Source organism: Kogia breviceps, chromosome 15 (assembly GCF_026419965.1).
Source record: "Kogia breviceps isolate mKogBre1 chromosome 15, mKogBre1 haplotype 1, whole genome shotgun sequence".
NCBI lineage: Eukaryota > Metazoa > Chordata > Mammalia > Artiodactyla > Physeteridae > Kogia > Kogia breviceps.
In genome coordinates, this window is record NC_081324.1 from 12,057,338 (window position 1) to 12,079,563 (window position 22,226).

General features: G+C 43.2%; 1 protein-coding gene across 8 annotated transcripts in view; it reads left to right on the forward strand.

The window, feature by feature from the left end:
* The window catches only part of BCL2 (BCL2 apoptosis regulator), a 182,674-nt gene continuing 160,448 nt past the window's right edge, over positions 1 to 22,226 (forward strand). For 7 of the 8 annotated variants that reach the window (XR_010836745.1, XR_010836747.1, XR_010836746.1 and 4 more), the window contains exons 1-2: positions 1 to 848; positions 1,062 to 1,908. Coding sequence is in view for 4 of the 8 variants with exons in the window: in XM_059041306.2 (XP_058897289.1) it covers positions 1,342 to 1,908 (567 nt within the window). In the remaining 4 variants the exon portion in view is untranslated. Of the gene's footprint in view, positions 849 to 872; positions 1,909 to 22,226 lie in introns of those variants that run through there. The other variant, XM_067014636.1, reaches the window with a different exon arrangement.

Below are 22,226 nucleotides of genomic sequence, written 5' to 3' on the forward strand. Positions count from 1 at the left end.
AGGTGCCGGGCTCTGGGCCCTCCCCGCCGGCGCGGCCGTCATCGCCCGGAGCGGGTGCGCGGCGGGAGCGCGGGGGAGGCGGGCGCCACCAGCGCCGCCGCGCAGGAGCAGGAGGAGGAGAAAGGGTGCGCAGCCCGGAGGCGGGGTGCGCCGGTGGGGTGCAGCGGAAGAGGGGGTCCAGGGGGGAGAACTTCGTAGCAGTCATCCTTTTTAGGAAAAGAGGGAAAAAATAAAACCCTCCCCCACCACGTCCTTCTCCCCAGCCCTCGGCGCACCACACACAGCGCGGGCTTCTCGCGCTCGGCACCGGCGGGCCGGGCGCGTCCAGCCTTCATTTATCAAGCAGCTTTTCGGAAAATCCATTCGCTGTTCGGAGTTTAATCAGAGGAGGATTCCTGCCCCCGTCCCCGGCTCGTCCACCGGTCCCCGGTCCCTGTCTCTCTCCCGTGGAGGCGTGAAGCGGTCCCGCGGACAGAGATCCATGTCTGTGCCCGCGCGTGTGCCCGCGCGTGTAAATTGCCGAGAGGGGGAAAATCACAGGACTTCTGCAAATACTGGACGGAAAATTGTAATTCATCTGCCGCCGCCGCTGCCTTTCTTTGCTCGTGCTCTTGAGATCTCCGGTTGGGATTCCTACGGATTGACATTTCTGTGAAGAAGTCTGGGAATCAAACTGGAAATTCTCCTAATTTTTACACCCTCCGCCCCCAACTCCTGATTCATTTGGAAGTTTCACAGCAGCTATTTAAGTGGAGAGTTCTGAAGATTGATGGAATCTTTGCCTTATGCATTTGTTTTCACAGAAAAGGAAACTTGACAGAGGATCATGCTGTCCTGAAAAAATACAAGTAAGTTCTTTGCACAGGAAATGGGTTTCATGTAACTTTCAATGGAAACAGTTGAGATTTTTAACTTTAAGTGCATTCGAGTAAGTTTAATTTCCAGGCAGTTAATTATATTCTTTTCAGCTGTGTAACTTGTAGTGTGTGTGCCCTGCTTTCACCCACTGTATAAAGGGAAATGCACCTGATTTTGACTGATTAGATTTTTTAACCTTTCAGCATCACGGAGGAAGTAGACTGATATTAACTATAATTAATAATGTGCCTCATGAACTAAAGATCCGAAAGGAATTTAAATAAAAATATCCTGCATCTCATGCCAAGAGGGAAACACCAGAATCAAGTGTTCCGCGTGACTGAAGACACCCCCTCATCCAAGAATGCAAAGCACATCCAATAAAATAGCTGGATTATAACTATTCTCACGTGCGGGACCGTGGGGCGGGAAACGGGGGCGAGAGGTGCTGTCGGTACCCGGCTGCTTTTCCGTGGGGGAAGGATGGCGCACGCTGGGAGAACAGGCTATGATAACCGGGAGATAGTGATGAAGTACATCCACTATAAGCTGTCGCAGAGGGGCTACGAGTGGGATGCCGGAGACGCGGGCGCCGCGTCCCCGGGGGCCGCCCCCGCGCCGGGCATCTTCTCCTCCCAGCCTGGGCGCACCCCAGCACCATCCAGGACCTCCCCGCCGCCGCCCCAGACCGCCCCCGCCGCCCCCGCCGGGGGGCCTGCGCTCAGCCCCGTGCCACCTGTGGTTCACCTGACCCTGCGCCAGGCGGGTGATGACTTCTCTCATCGCTACCGCCGCGACTTCGCCGAGATGTCCAGCCAGCTGCACCTGACGCCCTTCACCGCGAGGGGACGCTTTGCCACGGTGGTGGAGGAGCTCTTCAGGGATGGGGTGAACTGGGGGAGGATTGTGGCCTTCTTTGAGTTCGGCGGGGTCATGTGTGTGGAGAGCGTCAACCGGGAGATGTCCCCTCTGGTGGACAACATCGCCCTGTGGATGACCGAGTACCTGAACCGACACCTGCACACCTGGATCCAGGATAACGGAGGCTGGGTAAGTGCATGTCTGGTTGAATGTGAGTCTGGGCTGGACCTCTCGGGTCTGAGATGCGGTGGTTGGAGTCTGGGTGGGCTACTGGGCCAAGGGAGGCCGATGGGCCAATGAAATAAAATCAGGGTTGTGGCTTCCCTCCCTCTTTCCCTGTACAGAGGTCTCCCTGCCAACCCAACTGTGATCATTGCTTCTCGGCAAAATTGTTTCCCTTGCTTGCGAGCCATGGAGGTTCAAAGATCCAGCCTTTGCCGTTCAGTAGAATCTTGGGGTAAATGGCATCCCTTCAGGGTTTCTCAAACTGGGGGTCCAAGGATCCCCCTCATCACGGTACCTGGCCTGAGTAGCCTGTTGAAATGGGACATTTCAGGGACAACTCATAAACTAGATGCCAGGCTGGGTCCTGGCAATCAACATCAGAAATAAGCTCCCCTGTGGGTTTCTTCTTTGTACTAAAATTTGACAACCATCCAGTTGGTAGAACAGACTCCCGCAGAGGACCAAGGGCATGCCTTTTCTGACTCACTTGGTAAGATCTACCCAAAGAGGAAAACCTGTGTAGCCCCTTTCCCTGGAACACCTGGGTGTTTGTAGAGAGGTAAGCTGTAAGTTGACTTTCCCAAAGCCCGGCGGCTCCAGCCTCCACTGTGTGCCATATTCCTAATGGGCGTGACCTAGTGTCTTGAAGGAGACTCAGCTGTGGGTGCTTATTTCATCAGTGACAGAATTTGCATTGGCTGTGAACCGTATGTTCTGTTTCTATAACTTGTGTGTGATTTTGAGGTTTACTGGAATTTTAGTATCTTCTACTTTTCACCACCTAGAATCCACGTGATTTGGTGGTCCCCTCTGCTGGCAAAACTTGCATCTAGAGTATCTACATAAAGTGTAGAAGAATTGATTTGTAGCTCCGGATTCTCGTGCTCTGGCTTTAGCTGAAGTGATTGATGCCTGTATTTTTGAAGAACATCTGTGAACTGTTTTTTTTTTTTTTTTTTTTTTTCTGGTACTGTTGTGCTAGATAGAGCCTCTATCATGTCACCATAAAGTGTTTTTTTTGTGTGTGTGGTTCTTTGGGGGAGGGGTACAGATCCTAACACTGAAGAAGTGTAATTGACATCTGCACTTTATATCTGAAGTGATTACTTTGTGAAAAAGTGAAAGAGGAATAATTCTTGTCTTTTAATCTGAAGAACTGTCTTTGAAAAAGGATGCAATTCAGTGCTTCCTTTCACAGTCTCTAGGGAGAATTACTAATGTTATTATTTTATAGGACCTAACAGGAGCAAAAAGCTTAGAAGTCACTACAGGTAGATTCGATTTCAAGAAGCACGTTACATATTTTACTACAGTTTACAAGTGTGCTAATGGTAAGGGGCCAAAAAGAGAAAAGGCCAAGAAAAGTAGATGACTGACATGAACATCTGATCCTACTTGACCAAAGTTGACAAAATATTGATGCCACTGTTCAGTGTTTAAAAGTAAAACATCCCTATTTAATCTCTAAAATTTAAATGCTTTCTGTGAATTGTTTGTTTTTCGAGATCTCATATTATCAGATCTTTAATAATTCTGGAAGAATTCAGTGAAGTGTGTAAAGAATATTTTTGTTAAATGTTTGGTTAAGTAGGTGGTTTTATTTTTAACCACCATAACCAAAGAGGTAGGGAGGGACTTCCAGACGCCAAAAGGATAATTTTAGGACCAAAGTAAAACTAATATAACAGTTTGACTATTATATATTTTGGGGAAAAAATTTTTTTAAATTTTCTTTCTAGTTGAAAGAAATCCATGGTGGTAACTGTCATGTGTCAAGTAATTTAATAAAAAGATGGGAAATGGAGACATATGTTTATGATAGAAATTAAGATATAATCTTGATCTTTATTGTCGAGTTGTGGTGTATTAACATCTCATCCAGTTGAATTGTCTCTTTAAGTGAAGGCTCACCTTTGCCTCCTTTCAAAATAGAGTTTTCTTAGTAGAGCCTATCTTTGTGGTCAACAGGTATCTGAGGTTGATAAATGGAGAGGCTGCATTTTATGACGCCAAACCACAATGACATACTGTAGAACATGATAAACTTTTTTTGACAAGCCCTCTTATAGTAAAAATAAATCATATAGAAGCACAAATAGCTGATGGTAAAATGTGTGGCTTTCAGGAGAACATATAGATGGATGACTAAATAGGAAAGCAGAGGACTTTTCCCCCCAAAAAAGGTATATATCAGGAAATGCAATCAAAAATGGACACTTTGGAATAATAAAAGTGGTAGTACTTGAGAGCCTGATGTACTTATCCTTTCAAAGGTGCATTATGAACCTAAATTTTTATTTTAAGCATTTGATATTCAGACAGATTTTCCTCCAAATTTGCACCAGTCAGTGTTGCATCCCTAATAATACGTTGCATCTTGCAGTGGAAAGGACTCAGTAAGGACGGTAAAATGTCAGAAGAGAGCTAGGACGTTCTTTTAATGTTGGATAATGACTTGTACTGTTTACAGGACGGGGGATCAGCTCATCTACTGAATCTATTCTTACGGGGGCTTTAGATTCTAAGTCACATTTTTTTCCTTTGCTGCTGCTACTTCTGAGGCCGAGGAAAAACAGTTTGCATTCCATGTTCCATAACTTGGAGAAAGCAGGGCCTTGGATGATAGATGGACCTAGAAGTCTACAAATTATATGAAGACTAAAGAAGAAGTTGGCTGTGGAGTGGAGTATGGCTTTATTCCTAAGTCTGAATAAGGCTTCCAGAGGGAGGCAGCAGTTCTAGGAGTTGTCCGAGACCCTGCCGCCCCAAGTGTGGCTCAGGGACCAGCAGCGTGGGTGTCACCTGGGAGCTTCTTAGAGATGCGGAGGCTCAGGTCCCACCCCAGAGCTTCTGAGTCAGAATCTGTGCTTCGCACGTCTACAGGTGTTTGTGTGCACGTGAGAGTTAGAGATGCTGGCTGCCGTCACCGACCATTGATTCTCGTGGACGACTTTTAGGAAAAACGGCAATCTGGGATGGATCCTACAGGGTACCTTTCCAGTGGCCCCGCGGGTCCGTAATATTACCTAGGATGCTGAGTATTTCCCATGTGTCCGCTAGAGTGATCTGACCCTTGGAAGAAATAGACTGGAATGCAAGAGAGACAGCAGAGAAATTATTACAAGCTCCATCCTCTCAAGAATGTTTTGCATGGTAGCTATACAATTTGTGCTGGCATTACAGACCCCATGGAAGTAAGATAGCATTTCTACTCCAGTTAAAGACAGGAAATTTAGCTCTTTTAATAGCTCCATTCGGTATTGTTTGATCCCCTTGTAACACAGTTCAAATTCTGTAGATGAGTTTAGGGGCCCTGAGACCGCTTCACGACGAAGGGGCTCTTGCAAGCAGAGGGTTGAGATTTGGGCAAGTTGATGGTGAATGAACATTGATGGCGCCTTCCGAACTGAGAAACGTGACAACGTTTCGCTTCATGTCTTAGGAGAGAGAGAGATGTTTGACAGCTGCAAGAATGACATGCTATAATAACTTGGATATTGGCTTCATTCTGTTGATGACATGGTGGTGCGACTTTTTTGTGTGTGTTTGTCCTTTGGTCTTTGTGGTTTAGGAAGACAGGAACTTACCTCTCCACGTCCAGTAGAGGTTGGCTTCCTTTTTATGAGTTGGTCAGCAAGCAGTTTCTCTTTTCTGTACATCCATCCAAACGTTTGATTAACTGGAAAGCAATATTCTTCTCAGGCCAGTGTATAAAATACATGAAAAAACATCAGTTTTCTAGTGGCTGAGTTTCAGCTGCTTATAGCTAATTTTGGCAGCAAAATGATAGGATTAAAAATAGCCTGAAGATGATCCAGTCTTAAATAATATATTTAATGATGAACTTTCCTTGGGAAAGTGCATCTTTCCGCCTGCTAAGAATCACATGACCCCTTTCAGTAATTTATTTTGTAGAGAAAGATACATTATTGCTCCCAGAGTTTGCAGTTATGTGCTGCTGAGCGATTGCTTTGGGGGACTTCTGTAAAATTTTATATTTCACACAGTTCTCTTTTCTGTTTTAGGGCCTTTGTTGCTGTTTAATGTCGGTCGAAAACATGACTTTCTAATGTGCATCCTGTCACTTTTCGCTGTGCTTTCGAGTGAGAACTGATTGATCTTTTTAGCAATCCTTGATTGAACCGGTACATTTCAGAATTGGTAAATGTTGCTAGGCTACACAGCACACCAGGTAACAGAAAGCCACAGATTATTATTTTTTTTTAAGCCAAACTCTTAAATAGCTTTTCTTTATCTCGACTCCCAGCCCTAGTCAGCTTTTTGGAGGATGATAAACCCACTCACGAAGCAGGTGTGTGGGTGCTGTGTGTATTAATGGTGGTCTCTCCCACTCAGCACGTCCCCGCACCCATTTCTGAGGTCATCCATCGTGTCTTTGCCAAGAGTTTTGCAAAGCAGTATTTCAGCAGAAGTGCATTTGTGCTGGAAAAACAGCGCTGCATTTGTAGTGTACAAGTAAAAGGGTTGTTTTTTTTGCCCCCGGAGATATGCCGTATTTGAGGTTCAATTCAAACAAAATCAGTGCTTGACGTCGAAATGCGGTTAACGCTGAGTGTCAGCAAAGGACGGAGACAGTTATTCAACAGACGTGACTGCACGTCTTCTATGTGCCCGGCCCTGGGTTAGTTTGGGGGCCCAGGGAGGAAGGCTTTTTCCCTGCCCCGGATGCCCTCACAGACCAGGGCTGGAGATGTCGTTGTGAACTCAGTTGCCACACAGCCTGATAAGATGATTCTAAACTCTCAGATTTAGAGGGAAAAAGAAGAAACAAAACAAAACCAAACCCTAAGGATGTGTTATTTTGCACATACTTCAATCTCTGTCTGAAAAAGTTATTTCTAACCATATGGCTGTTCATGTGTGCATTAGGCCTGATTTAACTAGGAGGAGAAATAGAGATGATTTTAAAAAAATACGATGTTACACGGACGTATGCTCAAGAGAACTGAAAGGCAGGGGGGTTCCCTTGGTAAATATTTACCCATTAGGAGCTCTTTCTACATATTATGAAGACTTAATAAACACTAGCCTGCAGTTTTTAACGTATTTCATTAATTTTGTTTTTTGGTGAAAGACACCTGAGATTGATGAGGTTGATTAGAATAGATTGGTTTGAAGAACTATCTTTCTTAAATCATTCTGGTATGCAGACAAGTCCAAGTCGATTTGAACCAGAACAGGGGAGAGATTAAAACAAAAGCTTTTGTTTTGATTTGGTTTTAGGTTCTAGCACTGTTCTGTTTATTAAGAGGCTTCTCTTCCAAAACGCTACTTACAGAAATTCCTAGTCCACTGTGAACATTTGCGTTCCTAAGAGCAGGTGTTTACCATCTAACATCTTTTATGCGTGGTCCTCTTTCTTTAAATGGAGGTTGTAAAACTTCCGAAGTTACGACAAAGCCATTTTCATTTCTAAAAGTATTTTCGTAGATTGCTGCGTGTTCTGATCTGTGCTCGATTTTGTAGTGCCAACACGATTTCTCTGCTCTTTATTTGCCAGACAAAAGATAAACCCAGCTGTCCCTCAGTGAGAAGGATGACGGAATGATTGTCTCTCTAAAGCCGTGTGGGCTTTCTCATCGGGGACCCTCCCCCCTCCCACCAACCTCCATCACTGACCCCTACCTGCCCATTCACCCCACCACAGGTAGACCTCCAAGGGGTAGCTCCTTGTCACCTTCCAACATGTGAAGGGTGGGATTCACCTGCAGGCAAGAGCATTATGTTTAGATGACCAGCAAGAGGGGGCAGAAAAAGGGTCTGCCTGAGCTGGAATATTATAACCCTTACTCCAATCTTGCTACAGGCAACCGGGCAAGGAAAAATTCTGTCATCAGATATGATGCTTTCCCTCCAGAGATCATAAATTCCAACCCTGTGCAGGGAAAACATAGAATCTGCTGCAAGAGTTTGTACTAGCTCTGATCTCTGCAATGTGAGAGTAGAGTGAGGGTTATACGCTAGCCTTAGATAAAGTTTGACTAACTAAACAACCAGAATAGCTTATACTAAAGATTACTTCCCCAAACGCCCTCTTAAACACGTTAGAAAGAGAATTTCTCTGACATGCTGGCATGACCGTTGGTAGCAGTTACAAAAGCACTAAGGGCTCCTTGGCTGATTTTCTTAGGCAATGGACCAGATTGTGCGAGCAATTTCACTGGCATCAGTATTTCCATTCTGCTCCTTGTTTTGCCTTCAGAATTTCAGGGATGGAGCCATATTCCATTTTTAGTTAATAATTGGCTAATCAGCTCTCTGGAGCTTCAGCGTAATGAGTCAGAAGCTTATGACCGCCCCCACTACCTTCTTACTCTGTCTCCTGAAACTAGCCCGAGGACCCACGGTGTCAAGTGCAGCTTAAATTTTCCAAGGGAGATTTTACCATTGAGACCAATACATCTTTCTTGCGACAGTTCCAATGACTGTATTTCTATCTTTTAAAATTGTCTTTTCTTAAGCTGTGAAAGAATATGGAGAGTTTATGACTTCTAATGCTTGGAGCACCAAACAAGGCATGAGTGTTACAGGTTGTCTTTTCTTGACTTTTTCCAGCTCTTTTTCACGAATGCTAAGATTTCTTCTGCTTTACAACACGATGAATGTCATACCTATGTACTACCTTTGAAATTCAATTGCAGCCAAATATTCTACTGAGATGCATTAGAATTTTCAAAGGGAATATGGGACAAAAACTTAGTCTTCTTAGTTCAATGCCTTCTTACAATTAGCATAGGAATAAAATTAATTACAAATTATATCATCATCTTAACATATTGATATTTTATCTCCTAGGGAAAAAAGAAAGTCTATAAAGGATGCCAGTTGGCACCTGTAAGTCTAAAAGTTCATGACTGTCTCCTAGCTATTTTCTTTTTTTTTAACATCTTTATTGGAGTATAATTGCTTTACAATGGTGTGTTAGTTTCTGTTTTATAACAAAGTGAATCAGCTATACATATACATATATCCCCATATCTCCTCCCTATTGCATCTCCCTCCCTCCCACCCTCCCTATCCCTCCCCTCTAGGTGGTCACAAAGCACCAAGCTGATCTCCCTGTGCTATGCGTGCTATGCGGCTGCTTCCCACTAGCTATCTAATTTACATTTGGTAGTGTATATATGTCCATGCCACTCTCTCACTTCGTCACAGCTTACCCTTCCCCCTCCCTGTGTCCTCAAGTCCATTCTCTACGTCTGTGTCTTTATCCCTGTCCTGCCCCTAGGTTCTTCAGAACCATTTTTTTTTTTTTTAAGATTCCATATATATGTGTTAGCATACGGTATTTGTTTTTCTCTTTCTGACTTACTTCACTCTGTATGACAGACTCCAGGTCCATCCACCTTACTACAGATAACTCAATTTCATTTCTTTTTATGGCTGAGTAATATCCTTTATCCATCCATCTGTCGATGGACACTTAGGTTGCTTCCATGTCCTGGCTATTGTAAACAGAGCTGCAATGAACATTGTGGTGCATGACTCTTTTTGAATATGGTTTTCTCAGGGTATATGCCCAGTAGTGGGATTGCTGGGTCGTATGGTCGTTCTATTTTTAATTTTTTAAGGAACCTCCATACTGTTCTCCATAGGGGCTGTATCAATTTACATTCCCACCAACGGTGCAAGAGGGTTCCCTTTTCTCCACACCCTCTCCAGCATTTATTGTTTGTAGATTTTTTGATGCTGTCCATTCTGACTGGTGTGAAGTGCTACCTCATTGTAGTTTTGATTTGCATTTCTCTAATGATTAGTGATGTTGAGCATCCTTTCATATGTTTGTTGGCAATCTGTATATCTTCTTTGGAGAAATGTCTACTTAGGTCTTCTGCCCATTTTTGGATTGGGTTGTTTGATTTTTTGATATTGAGCTGTATGAGCTGCTTGTAAATTTTGGAGATTAATCCTTTGTCAGTTGCTTCGGTTGCAAATATTTTCTTCCATTCTGAGGGTTGTCTTTTCGTCTTGTTTATGGTTTCCTTTGCTGTGCAAAAGCTTTTAAGTTTCATTAGGTCCTATTTGTTTATTTTTGTTTTTATTTCCATTTCTTTAGGAGCTGGGTCAAAAAGGATCTTGCTGTGATTTATTTCATAGAGTGTTCTGCCTATGTTTTCCTCTAAGAGTTTTATAGTGTCTGGCCTTACATTTAGGTCTTTAATCCATTTTGAGTTTATTTTGGGGTATGGTGTTAGGGAGTGTTCTAATTTCATTCTTTTACATGCACCTGTCCAGTTTTCCCAGCACCACTTGATGAAGAGGCTGTCTTTTCTCTATTGTGTATTCTTGCCTCCTTTATCAAAGATAAGGTGACCATAGGTGCGTGGGTTTATCTCTGGGCTTTCTATCCTGTTCCATTGATCCATATTTCTGTTTTTGTGCCAGTACCATACTGTCTCGATTATAACTTTGTAGTATAGTCTGAAGTCAAGGAGCCTGATTCCTCCAGCTCTGTTTTCCTTTCTCAAGATTGCTTTGGCTATTCGGGGTCTTTTGTGTTTCCATACAAATTGTGAAATTTTTTGTTCTAGGTCTGTGAAAAATGCCATTGGTAGTTTGATAGGATTGCATTGCATCTGTAGATTGCTTTGGGTAGTATAGTCATTTTCACAATATTGATTCTTCCAATCCAAGAACATGGTATATCTCTCCATCTGTTTGTATCATCTTTAATTTCTTTCATCAGTGTCTTATAATGTTTTGCATTCAAGCCTTTTGTCTCCTTAGGTAGGTTTATTCCTGGATATTTTACTCTTTTCATTGCAATGGTAAATGGGAGTGTTCCCTTAATTTCTCTTTCAGATTTTTCTCAGTAGTGTATAGGAATGCAAGAGGTTTCTGTGCATTAATTTTGTATCCTGCTACTTTACCAAATTCATTGATTAGTTCTAGTACTTTTCTGGTAGCATCGTTAGGATTCTCTATGTATAGTATCGTGTCATCTGCAAACAGTGACAGCTTTACTTCTTTTCCAATTAGGATTCCTTTTATTTCTTTTTCTTCTCTGATTTCTGTGGCTAAAACTTCCAAAACTATGTTGAATAATAACGGTGAGAGTGGACAACCTTGTGTTGTTCCCGATCTTAGAGGGAATGGTTTCAGTTTTTCACCATTGAGAACAATGTTGGCTGTGGGTTTTGTTGTATATGGCCTTTACTATATTCAGGTAAGTTCCCTCTATGCTTACTTTCTGCAGAGTTTTTATCATAAATGGGTGTTGAATTTTGTCAAAAGCTTTTTCTGCATCTCTTGAGATGATCATATGGTTTTTCTCCTTTAATTTGTTAATATGCTGTATCACGTTGATTGATTGTCACATATTGAAGAATCCTTGCATTCCTGGGACAAACCCCACTTCACCATGGTGTATGATCCTTTTAACGTGCTCTTGGATTCTGTTTGCTAGTATTTTGTTGAGGATTTTTTTTTTTTTTTTTTTTTTTTTTGCGGTATGCGGGCCTCTCACTGCTGTGGCCTCTCCCATTGCGGAGCACAGGCTCCGGACGCACAGGCCCAGCGGCCATGGCTCACGGGCTTAGTTGCTCCGCGGCATGTGGGATCTTCCCGGACCAGGGCACGAACCCGTGTCTCCTGCATTGGCAGGCGGATTCTCAACCACTGCGCCACCAGGGAAGCCCTTTGTTGAGGATTTTTGCATCTGTGTTCATCAGTGATATTGGCCTGTAGTTTTCTTTCTTTGTGACATCTTTGTCTGGTTTTGGAATCAGAGTGATGATGGCCTCGTAGAATGCGTTTGAGAGTGTTCCTCTCTCTGCTATATTTTGAAAGACTTTGAGAAGGATAGGCGTTAGCTCTTCTCTAAATGTTTAATAAAATTCTCCTGTGAAGCCATCTGGTCGTGGGCTTTTGTTTGTTGGAAGATTTTTTAATCACAGTCTCAATTTCAGTGCTTGTGATTGGTCTGTGTATATTTTCTCTTTCTTCCTGGTTCAGTCTTGGAAGGTTGTGCTTTTCTAAGAATTTGTCCATTTCTTCCAGGTTGTCCATTTTATTGGCATAGAGTTGCTTGTAGTAATCTTTCATGATCCTTTGTATTTCTGCAGTGTCAGTTGTTACTTCTCCTTTTTCATTTCTAATTCTATTGATTTGAGTCTTCTCCCTTTTTTTCTTGATGAGTCTGGCTAATAGTTTATCAATTTTGTTTTTCTTCTCAAAGAACCATCTTTTACTTTTATTGATCTTTGCTATTGTTTCATTCATTTCTTTTTCATTTATTTCTGATCTGATCTTTATGATTTCTTTCCTTCTGCTAACTTTGGGGTTTTTTTGTTCTTCTTTCTCTAATTGCTTTAGGTGTAAGGTTTGGTTGTTTATTTGAGATGTTTCTAGTTTCTTGAGGTAGGATTGTATTGCTATAAACTTCCCTCTTAGAACTGCTTTTGCTGCATCCCATAGGTTTTGGGTCATCGTGTTTTCATTGTCATTTGTTTCTGGGTATTTTTTAATTTTCTCTGATTTCTTCAGTGGTCTCGGTTATTTAGTAGTATATTGTTTAGCCTCCATGTGTTTGTAATTTTTACAGATTTTTTCCTGTAGTTGATACCTAGTCTCATAGTGTTGTGGTCGGAAAAGATACTTGATGCGATTTCAATTTTCCCAAATTTACCAAGGCTTGATTTGTGACCCAAGATATGATCTATCCTGGAGAATGTTCCATGAGAACTTGAGAAGAAAGTGTATTCTGTTGTTTTTGGATGGAATGTCCTATAAATAGCAATTAAATCCATCTTGTTTAATGTATCATTTAAAGCTTGTGTTTCCTTATCTATTTTTATTTTGGATGATCTGTCCATTGGTGAAAGTGGGGTGTTAAATTTCCCTACTATGATTGTGTTACTGTCGCTTTCCCCTTTTATGGCTGTTAGCATTTGCCTTATGTATTGAGGTGCTCCTATGTTGGGTGTATAAATATTTAAAATTGTTATGTCTTCTTCTTGGATTGATCCCTTGATCATTATGTAGTGTCCTTTGTCTCTCATAATAGTCTTTATTTTAAACTCTATTTTGTCTGATATGAGAATTGCTACTCCAGCTTTCTTTTGATTTCCATTTGCATGGAATATCTTTTTCCATCCCCTCACTTTCAGTCTGTATGTGTCCCTAGGTCTGAAGTGGGTCTCTTGTAGACAGCATATATACGAGTCTTGGTTTTGTATCCATATAGCCAGTCTGTGTCTTTTGGTTGGAGCATTTAATCCATTTACATTTAAGGTAGTTATCGATATGTATGTTCCTATTACCATTTTCTTAATTGTTTAGGGTTTGTTATTGTAGGTCTCTTCCTTCTCTTGTGTTTCCTGCCTAGAGAAGTTCCTTTAGCATTTGTTTTAAAGCTGGTTTGGTGATGCTGAATTCTCTTAGCTTTTGCTTGTCTGTAAAGGTTTTAATTTCTCTGTCAAATCTGAATGAGATCCTTGCTGGGTAGAGTAATCTTGGTTGTAGGTTTTTCCCTTTCATCACTTTAAATATGTTCTGCCATTCCTTTCTGGCCTGCAGAGTTTCTGCTGAAAGATCAGCTGTTAACCTTATGGGGGTTCCCTTGCATTTTATTTGTTGTTTTTCCCTTGCTGCTTTTAATATTTTTTCTTTGTAGTTGATTTTTGATAGTTTGATTAATATGTGTTTTGGCATGTTTCTCCTTGGATTTATACTGTATTGGACTCTCTGTGCTTCCTGAACTTGGTATACTATTTACTTTCCCATGTTAGGGAAGTTTTCAACTATTATCTCCTCAAATATTTTCTCAGTCCCTTTCTTCTTCTTTTCTTCTTCTGGGACCCCTATAATTCTAATGTTGGTGCATTTAATGTTGTCCCAGAGGTCTCTGAGACTGTCCTCAATTCTTTTCATTCTTTTTTCTTTATTCTGTTCTGTGGTAGTTACGTCCACTATTTTATCTTCTAGGTCACTTATCCGTTCTTCTGCCTCAGTTATTCTGCTATTGATTCCTTCTAGAGAATTTTAAGTTTCATTTATTGTGTTGTTCATCACTGTTTGTTTGCTCTTTAGTTCTTCTAGGTCCTTGTTAAACGTTTCTTGTATTTTCTCCATTCTATTTCCAAAAGTTTGGATCATCTTTACTAACATTATTCTGAATTCTCTTTCAGGTAGACTGCCTACTTCCTCTTCATTTGTTAGGTCTGGTGGGTTTTTACCTTGCTCCTTCATCTGCTGTGTGTTTCTCTGTCTTCTCATTTTGCTTAACTTACTGTGTTTGGGGTCCTCTTTTCGCAGGCTGCAGGTTTGTAGTTCCCACTGTTTTTGGTGTCTGCCTTCAGTGGGTAAGGTTGGTTCGGTGGGTTGTGTAGGCTTCCTGGTGGAGGGGACTTGTGCCTGTGTTCTGGTGGATGAGGCTGGATCTTGTCTTTCTGGTGGGCAGGACCGCATCCAGTGGTGTGTTTTGGGGTGTCTGTGATCTTATTATGATTTTAGGCAGCCTCTCTGCTAATGGGTGGGGTTGTGTTCCTGTCTTGCTAGTTGTTTGGCATAAGGTGTCTATTACTGTAGCTTGCTGGTTGTTGAGTGGAGCTGGGTCTCAGCATTGAGATGGAGATCTCTGGGAGAGCTTTCGCCATTTGATATTATGTGGAGCTGGGAGGTCTCTTGTGGACCAGTGTCCTAAACTTGGCTCTCCTACCTCAGAGGCACAGGCCTGACACCCAGCCAGAGCACCAAGACCCTGTCAGCCACACGGCCAGGTACGTGGGGAGTTTCTTGCCTTTGGGAAGTCTGAGGTCTTCTGCCAGCATTTAGTACATGTTGTGTAAGAGTTGTTCCACATGAAGAAGTATTTCTGATGTATTTGTGGGGAGAAAGGTGATCGCCATGTCTTATTCCTCCGCCATCTTGAAAGTCTCTCCTAGCTATTTTCTTTATGAATTCCTTCTGGGATATGTGTCTATCTACCTCTCTCTCTCTCTCTCTCTCTCTCTCTCTCTCTCTCTCTCTCTTTCTCTTTAAAGCTGAAAACTTTTAGAGGTGGTTTGGAGCTATTTTCTAACAAAATTTTAAGTATAATGTTGCAGAGCCACTTACTAAATATTTAAGTGACAGTATAAGAAAAAAATGATGTGATAAGAATCTGCCTGCCAGTGCAGGGGCCCAGGTTCAAGCCCTGGTTCGGGAAGATACCACATGCCACGGAGCAACTAAGCCCATGTGCCACAACTACCAAGCCTATGCTCTAGAGCCCACGAGCCACAACTATTGAGCCCACGTGCCACAAGTACTGAAGCCTGTGCGCCTAGAGCCTGTGCTCCACAACAAGAGACGCCACTGCAATGAGAAGCCCACGCACTGCAACGAAGAGTAGCCTCTGCTTACCTCAACTAGAGAAAGCCTGCATGCAGCAATGAAGACCCCAAACAGCCATAACTAAACAAACAAACAAACAAACGATAAATAAATAATCCCTTCAAAAAAAAAAAGGAGAAAACAATAAGAAGAAGTCTTAGTCAAGGAAAATGAGCAGTTGTTTGCAAATCTTAACCCCAAGGAGTTCCTAGCAACCAGGGCAGTGGTGGGAACAGAAAGTATTATAAAGATCTTGTTATTTTGTAGAGCGTGCACACTACCTTTTTCCATTGAGAAAACGTTTATTGGGGGCCTACTATGTGCACAGCTCTATGCCAGATGTTTCACTTGAGTGAAAAATGTGGACAATAACCTTTGCCTCTAAGGACTTGCCTACCAATAATGAGACTAAGACAAGTGCTGTGTAAAGTGCTGTAATCCTTTACACACTTTAGTGGACAGAGTGATCCAGGCCAGCTAGAAGGGGATCTGGAAGAGCTTTATGCAGGAGATAATCATTGGGAGATGTGGGGAGAGGGCATTCCAGGTAGCTGGGCTGGAGGACGCAGATCAGGCAGGAATGCATGAGGCGTTGCTGGGGGATTGTAAAGAGTCTGAGAGATCTCTGGTGAGATAAGACTGCCCCTAAGTTGAGAGGTTGGTGTTTAACTTGGTAGATGTTAAAAGGGTATTGAGGGCTTCCCTGGTGGCGCAGTGGTTGAGAGTCCACCTGCAGATGCAGGGGACACGGGTTCGTGCCCCGGTCCGGGAAGATCCCACATGCCGCGGAGCAGCTGCTCCTGTGAGCCATGGCCACTGAGCCTGCGTGTCCAGAGCCTGTGCTCCGCAACAGGAGAGGACACAACAGTGATGTGGGGGCTGGTGGAAGATTGACAGTGACTGAGGCTGGACAGTGGGAGGCCAGGCAGGAAGTTGGAACCATGGCAGCGGGGGAATGGGGACAGGTGCCGGGGGCTGGTGGAGAAGTGGACCCAAAGGACTGAGAACAGATTGAACGTGAGAAATGAGGGAGGGAAAGAAGCAGAGGACCCAAGTTCCAAACCCAGCTGGCTCAAAAAATGATATTGTCCTCCAGAGAGAAAGGAAAGAGAAGAACAGTGACTGTCTTGTGGGATACGTGTGATGAACTTAATTTGGACATTTTCGACTTGAGCTCCCAATAGGATATCCAAGTGGAAATGCCCAGCAGCAGTTGGTCTTAAGGATCTAGAAGAGAGAGGTTGGGGGAGGAGTACCCTGTACCTTTTCCCCAGACCGTGTAGATTTCCCACTTCCCTCTTCGTTTCCAAAAGTGGTCCTAGCTGCCCCTGCTGATTCTACCTGCTTTTGTTACTGCCGTTTCTACACCGCCTTTCCCCCAAAGTCCTCTGAGGACTTCTGTGGATTGAATGAAGGTGATTAATTTGAAGTTTTACTGTTCAGAGCTTGGTTCCCTACAACCAGTTTGCCTACTTAAAAGATAATTCACCTTGAGTCAGATGAGTGTCGTTTCAACCTGCTACTAGTGTCCTACCTTTGTAGGGGTCTTAAACAGTCAAGGTTTTCTCCTTCACTGGCACTTCCTTACTTAACAAAATAGTCCTGGGACTTCCCTGGTGGTCCAGTGGTAAAGACTCTGAGGTTCCACTGTAGGGGGCGTGGGTTCGATCCCTGGTCGGGGAACTAAGATCCCACATGCCGAGTGCCGCAGCCAAAAAATAAATAAATTAGAAAAAGTAGTCCTCCTGTTACATTTAACCTGCACCCAGCATAGTAGATAATAGGTGCACAGAATGATTGTTGATTGAATAAATGGATTATGATCACTTTGGACATCAAACTCACCCTAACCAACTGATGTCCCACCCCACTTATTAAATAGAGTCTGTGTGTCCCACTCTATAACATCCCATTATAGGGACATATGTGTTCCAAATGTCCCATCCCACTGATCCATTAATATTCAGTAGCAATGAACAAAGAAAAATACCTAGAGTGTTTTGATTTCATCCTTCACCGTTGAATTGAAAAAGTTTGTCATTCATACCTGAAAAGGAATCTACTAGGTGTTGCTTTATAATAAACATTCAACTTTCGTGAAAGTCCTTAATGCTAATATTAGAGACTAGCCCATTGGTTGTTACATTGTGTCTGTTTATACAAAAAAATACGTGCACACAGTCTGCATATATGTGTGCAGTTGCTCTCAATTCTCGTGTTTCTCGTTTCAGGCCCAGTTCAGACAGTGAAAGTCTTGACATCTAAAATTATTCACTATTTTTTTATCTTATTTAAAAAAGCAGGGCTTGTTCATGGTTCTCACAGTGGGGACAAAGTGGTTTTTCCTCTCTTATTATTGTTGTAGCTAAAGTGTAAAAGAACTGTAGCATAAAAGTCACAAGGATAAATGGTTCCCTAGTTATTCTCCCCTAAAAACAAGCAGCCAGTACAAGGTGGGAGTCGGTACAGCTCAGTGTTCCCAGAAGAAAGAGAACCTGGGATTTCATTTCTCCAGACACTGACCAACAAGAAGACCACCAAGGGTGGCACGGAGCAAACCACTGTCCTGGCAGCTCTGGGCTATGTTCTCTGTTCTGGTGGAAGCAAGCATCACAACCTTTTTGTGGTTTTTAAGAACTGGTGGAATTTGCATTTGAAGAATCCTCGTTCCTTGGCATGAAGCAAACTCAAAAGCATCGTTGCTCATCATTTGTCATCTGTTGGAGGAAGACTGTATGATTTGTTTACTTGTAATGAAGCTTGACCGTACTTCTCCAGGGGCTTTTTCAAAAGAGGGGTGTGTCAGCTTACAGATCTGTCCCCATGAATGAAACCACAAGCAAATTCTCTTTTCTCCCCTATCTTCCACTCTCCCTGTCGTTTCTTCCGTGGCCATCTGTGCATGGTGTTCCCACTGCCAGACCCTCTTCAAGTGGCTTATCTATGAGTGAATTCAGAAACTTCAAATTATAAAGGACACCCAGATAATTGGCCCGTTCTCCAAAGTATCTGTCCCCTCTGCTGCTGCCAGATTCCTCCTTAATGAATCCATCCAGTGACAGTGGGATTCTTGAGCTCCTCCGGATCCGTGAGAAAATGAGCTTCCCTGCTTTGTAACAGCTTGCGGCTCAGGGGAAGAAAAATGACAGCCATTGCACAAGTTTCCTTTGAATGTAGTTTTCTTTCCCATAAATGATACTTTGAGAATACACTTAAGGGGTTATTAGTTTTCTGTTTCATGCTTGGCCTGTGTGTGAGAATAACACAAGCTGTCACTGCAAATCAGTAGCTAAACACGCTTTGTCCGGTTAATGTGAGCATTTAATATTTGGCTCAATTAAAAATTAACTGATGAAAGTACATGTCAAATGGAATTTGAAAATGCCTTTTGTAGGGAATATTGCAAGGGCATGGCCAATGAGTAAATTAGTGGTTTTCAAATGTAGAAACTTTGGAGAAATTTAATACGAGTTGAGACACTTGACTCTTCCTTCAAAGCTCTCTACCTGTTTGGCTCGGAATGAAGTTGAAAAAGATGTCCTCGTTCATATTAGGAAGGGCCCACTTGCATCTCTGTGTTTTCCAGAAAAAATCATGGCTCTGTGTGTGTGTGTGTGTGTGTGTTGGATCACACAGTTAAAGCAGACAGAACAGGAGATGGGTTATTCCTTTATCGCGTACATTTTTTTCCCCATTGGCTGCGTGCTGTAGGGCAGCCTGGGGAGGGGAGAGCTGCAGAGAGCTGGCTTGCCGTCTTGCGGGGGGGTGGAGTTCATGAAACAGCAACAGCAGAAGAGCGGGGTTGGGGAGGGGGGAAGCTGGCGGGTGAAGAAATGCAACCCCAGTCGGGGCATTTATCAGTCAGGGAAGTTTTCCCAGGAAAGGCAGCTGAAGCCTGGAGGATGAGCTGCAAGTAACCTAGGGGTGCGGGGAGGAGGAGCAGAGATGGCCAGCAGGCAGAGCCCGGAGAACAAAGGCCAGAGGCAAGAGAGCACGTGGGGAGTTGCAGGGACGGGGGGCGCCCAGCCTGGCTGGCATGAGGAGTGCCAATGAGGGTATCAGAAAGGCGAGGCTGGAGCCGGACCGCCGTGGCGGGCTTTATGCTACAAAGGTCGCCCCGGGCCCATTCGCTTAAGGAGACTGGCGATGTTAGCGGCAGGTGGGAGGTTAGCTCAGTAAACGAGCAGACACGTGTTCCTGACCAAGAGGAACGGTAGTGAGGAGGGCAGGGCATTGCTAGCTTTGAGCGATGATTAGGACTGGAGTGGAGAGGTTTTTAGAACGATGCAGTGATTGACTGAATGCTTCAAAGCGTTGCTCATTTCTTCAGTTACAGTGGTCTTTCTTCTCTCGTCGCTTTGAAAAGAATACGGTCCACCTTCTGGTTATAGAAGAGTATTTTTTAATTAATGGAAATGCACTTCTTTTATTTATTTATTTATTTATTTATTTATTTTTGGCTGTGTTGGGTCTCCATGTCTGCGCGAGGGCTTTCCTCTAGTTGCGGCGAGCGGGGGCCACTCTTCATCGCGGTGCGCGGGCCTCTCACTATCGCGGCCTCTCTTGTTGCGGAGCACAGGCTCCGGAGGCGCAGGCTCAGTAGTTGTGGCTCACGGGCCCAGTTGCTCCGCGGTACGTGGGATCCTCCCAGACCTGGGCTCGAACCCGCAGGCAGATTCTCAACCACTGCGCCACCAGGGAAGCCCTAGAAGAGTATTTTTAAAATTTGCCATTCTCTTAAATTAACGCCGCCTGGTTGAAAACTTAATTTTGTTGGAATTCACATTGCAGTTAAATCTTCATTAACGATCAGTTAATAAAGGTGTATTTGAAGAAAGAATTCAGGCAGTTTCCATAGAATTATTTTCCAGGTGAAAACGTTACAACAGCAGTCTCTGGCCTTGTGGAGGATTTTAAAGTCTCTGAAGGAATTTGGATCTGTTGGCCCATTTGACCTTCACAGAACTCTAGCTAAGGCCCGTATCATGGATATATTCCCACTTCTCTGCCTTCCTCTTCCCACGTTCTTTTTGTTATTTGTTTATTCACACGTGAAGAGAAAACTTGGACTAACAAAGCTACGTGAGAGCCAGTAAGTCGAGAGAAGCGGGAATTCAGTGCCAGACTCCAGGATATTTCTTTACACCGTGGTGCTTCTCAGGGTGTGTTTTCATAAGGACACCGATTCCTCAATAGAAACCTAATCAAGTATATCTAATTTTGGAAAACAGTATCCTCTACTGCTCTTTATCTCAAACATTTTCAGGAAAATTAAAATGTGGTCTCGCGTTGCAGGTTATTTTCCTTCCTTTGATACAGCTTTTGAGATGTGTTTCATGTTAACGGCAGAGGGACATCTAACTGTTTGCCATGTGATGCCCGTGGATGGGCTCCTGCGCTGGGCGCACTTGACCTTGAAATGCCTTCTGAGGGGGCGGTAGTGTGGTGGATGCGAGAACTTGCTAAAACTCGACGTGAGGGTTCTAGAGAACAGCCCCTTTCAGCAGGGGGCAAGTGGAATTATATATAAACGATTGTTGCTGATTATTGGCATCTAACTAGCGATCTATGTTTTTATTTACTTTTAAGATCGGGCTCCTGTCTTTAGGTAACCAACATAAATTTGGTGAGTGAAGTGGTTTTTGAACTGAAAAATGGTGGAGCTTTCATCAGTAGATTTCCTAAAGGGCATGTGGCTTATGCATTAGTTCAGCTTCATTCACTCAACAAATAATTGTAAGAGCGCTGGGGCTATAACAGAAAACAGAACAGCTGTGGACTGTCTCTCATACCTCATGTGAATCCGACATTGTGGGGAGGTCAGAACAGTAAACAGGCAAATAATTAACAATGTAATATTGGGGCTACAACATAACAGAAACAGAGGAATTCAATACAAGAGTGCTGATGGGGCAATATCAACTTCTTATATTCCTTTTGAGGTTCTTCTAGTAGTATCGCAATTTACCGGGAGAGGGTTGAAGGGCTTTTTAAAAATGAGTAGCTGAAAACATAGTGTTCTGCCTTAAAATTAATATATTAGTATGATACAGCCCGTACATCAGTTTAAAGTGGGTTACCATGCTCAAGAGAGGATTAAAGAAGACCTACTATTTGGGCTCAAATGCTTGGAGCACTTTCCCCATTATCCGTACTGATGCTGCCAGATCCCCACTCCTGTTTCCCGGCAAGGTGTTGGTCATTGGCTCCGTCACTGTCAGGAGGAAGGAAGGAAACTAACGTTAATTGAAGCCCAATATGTGCCACAGTCTGGGTTTAACACTTTTATGGATAGAAGATTATTTGACGCCAGTAACCTCCCCTGAGGGTAGAAAGTGGAATTACGGATGAGGAAACAGAGGTTCTGCAAAATCAAGTCACTCTGCCTAGTAAGAGGCAAAACCAGATGCTTTTTTCGTCCATCCAAGTGGTCATCGAGAAATTTTTGAAAATTTAAAACAGAAACCTGTGAAAAATAACAGTTTGATGCATGTGACTTTTTGTTTTCTTTTGTGTCTCTTTGGGAAGCCAATTAGCCGTCTTTACTTTAGTAACTAGGAGGTGAAATCTTTCACTACATGGACTTTTTAAAGTTCTTTTATAGTTAAAAAGAAAAGAGAGAGACACACACACACACAGAAACAAAATGTTTCTGTCTCTCTCCTCTTTGGCTCCAATAGTCTGTATAAATAGCCTTTGAAAAATAAGTAGTGATCACTGCTTCATAGCAAGACCAGACACACCTGATTCAGAAACTCTCCCCGGGTGTGTGTGTGTGTGTGTGTGTGTGTGTGTGTGTGTGTGTGTGTGTGTGTGTTGGAATAACAAACCCACAGTGCTTTCCTGGTTCAAGAGAAATGAGCTCACTGTCCAATTGTAACCTGCCTGATGCCTTAATCAAAAGTGGGAAAAGTCTGCGGTTTTATCCCTGGTGTGCTCCTCGGCCC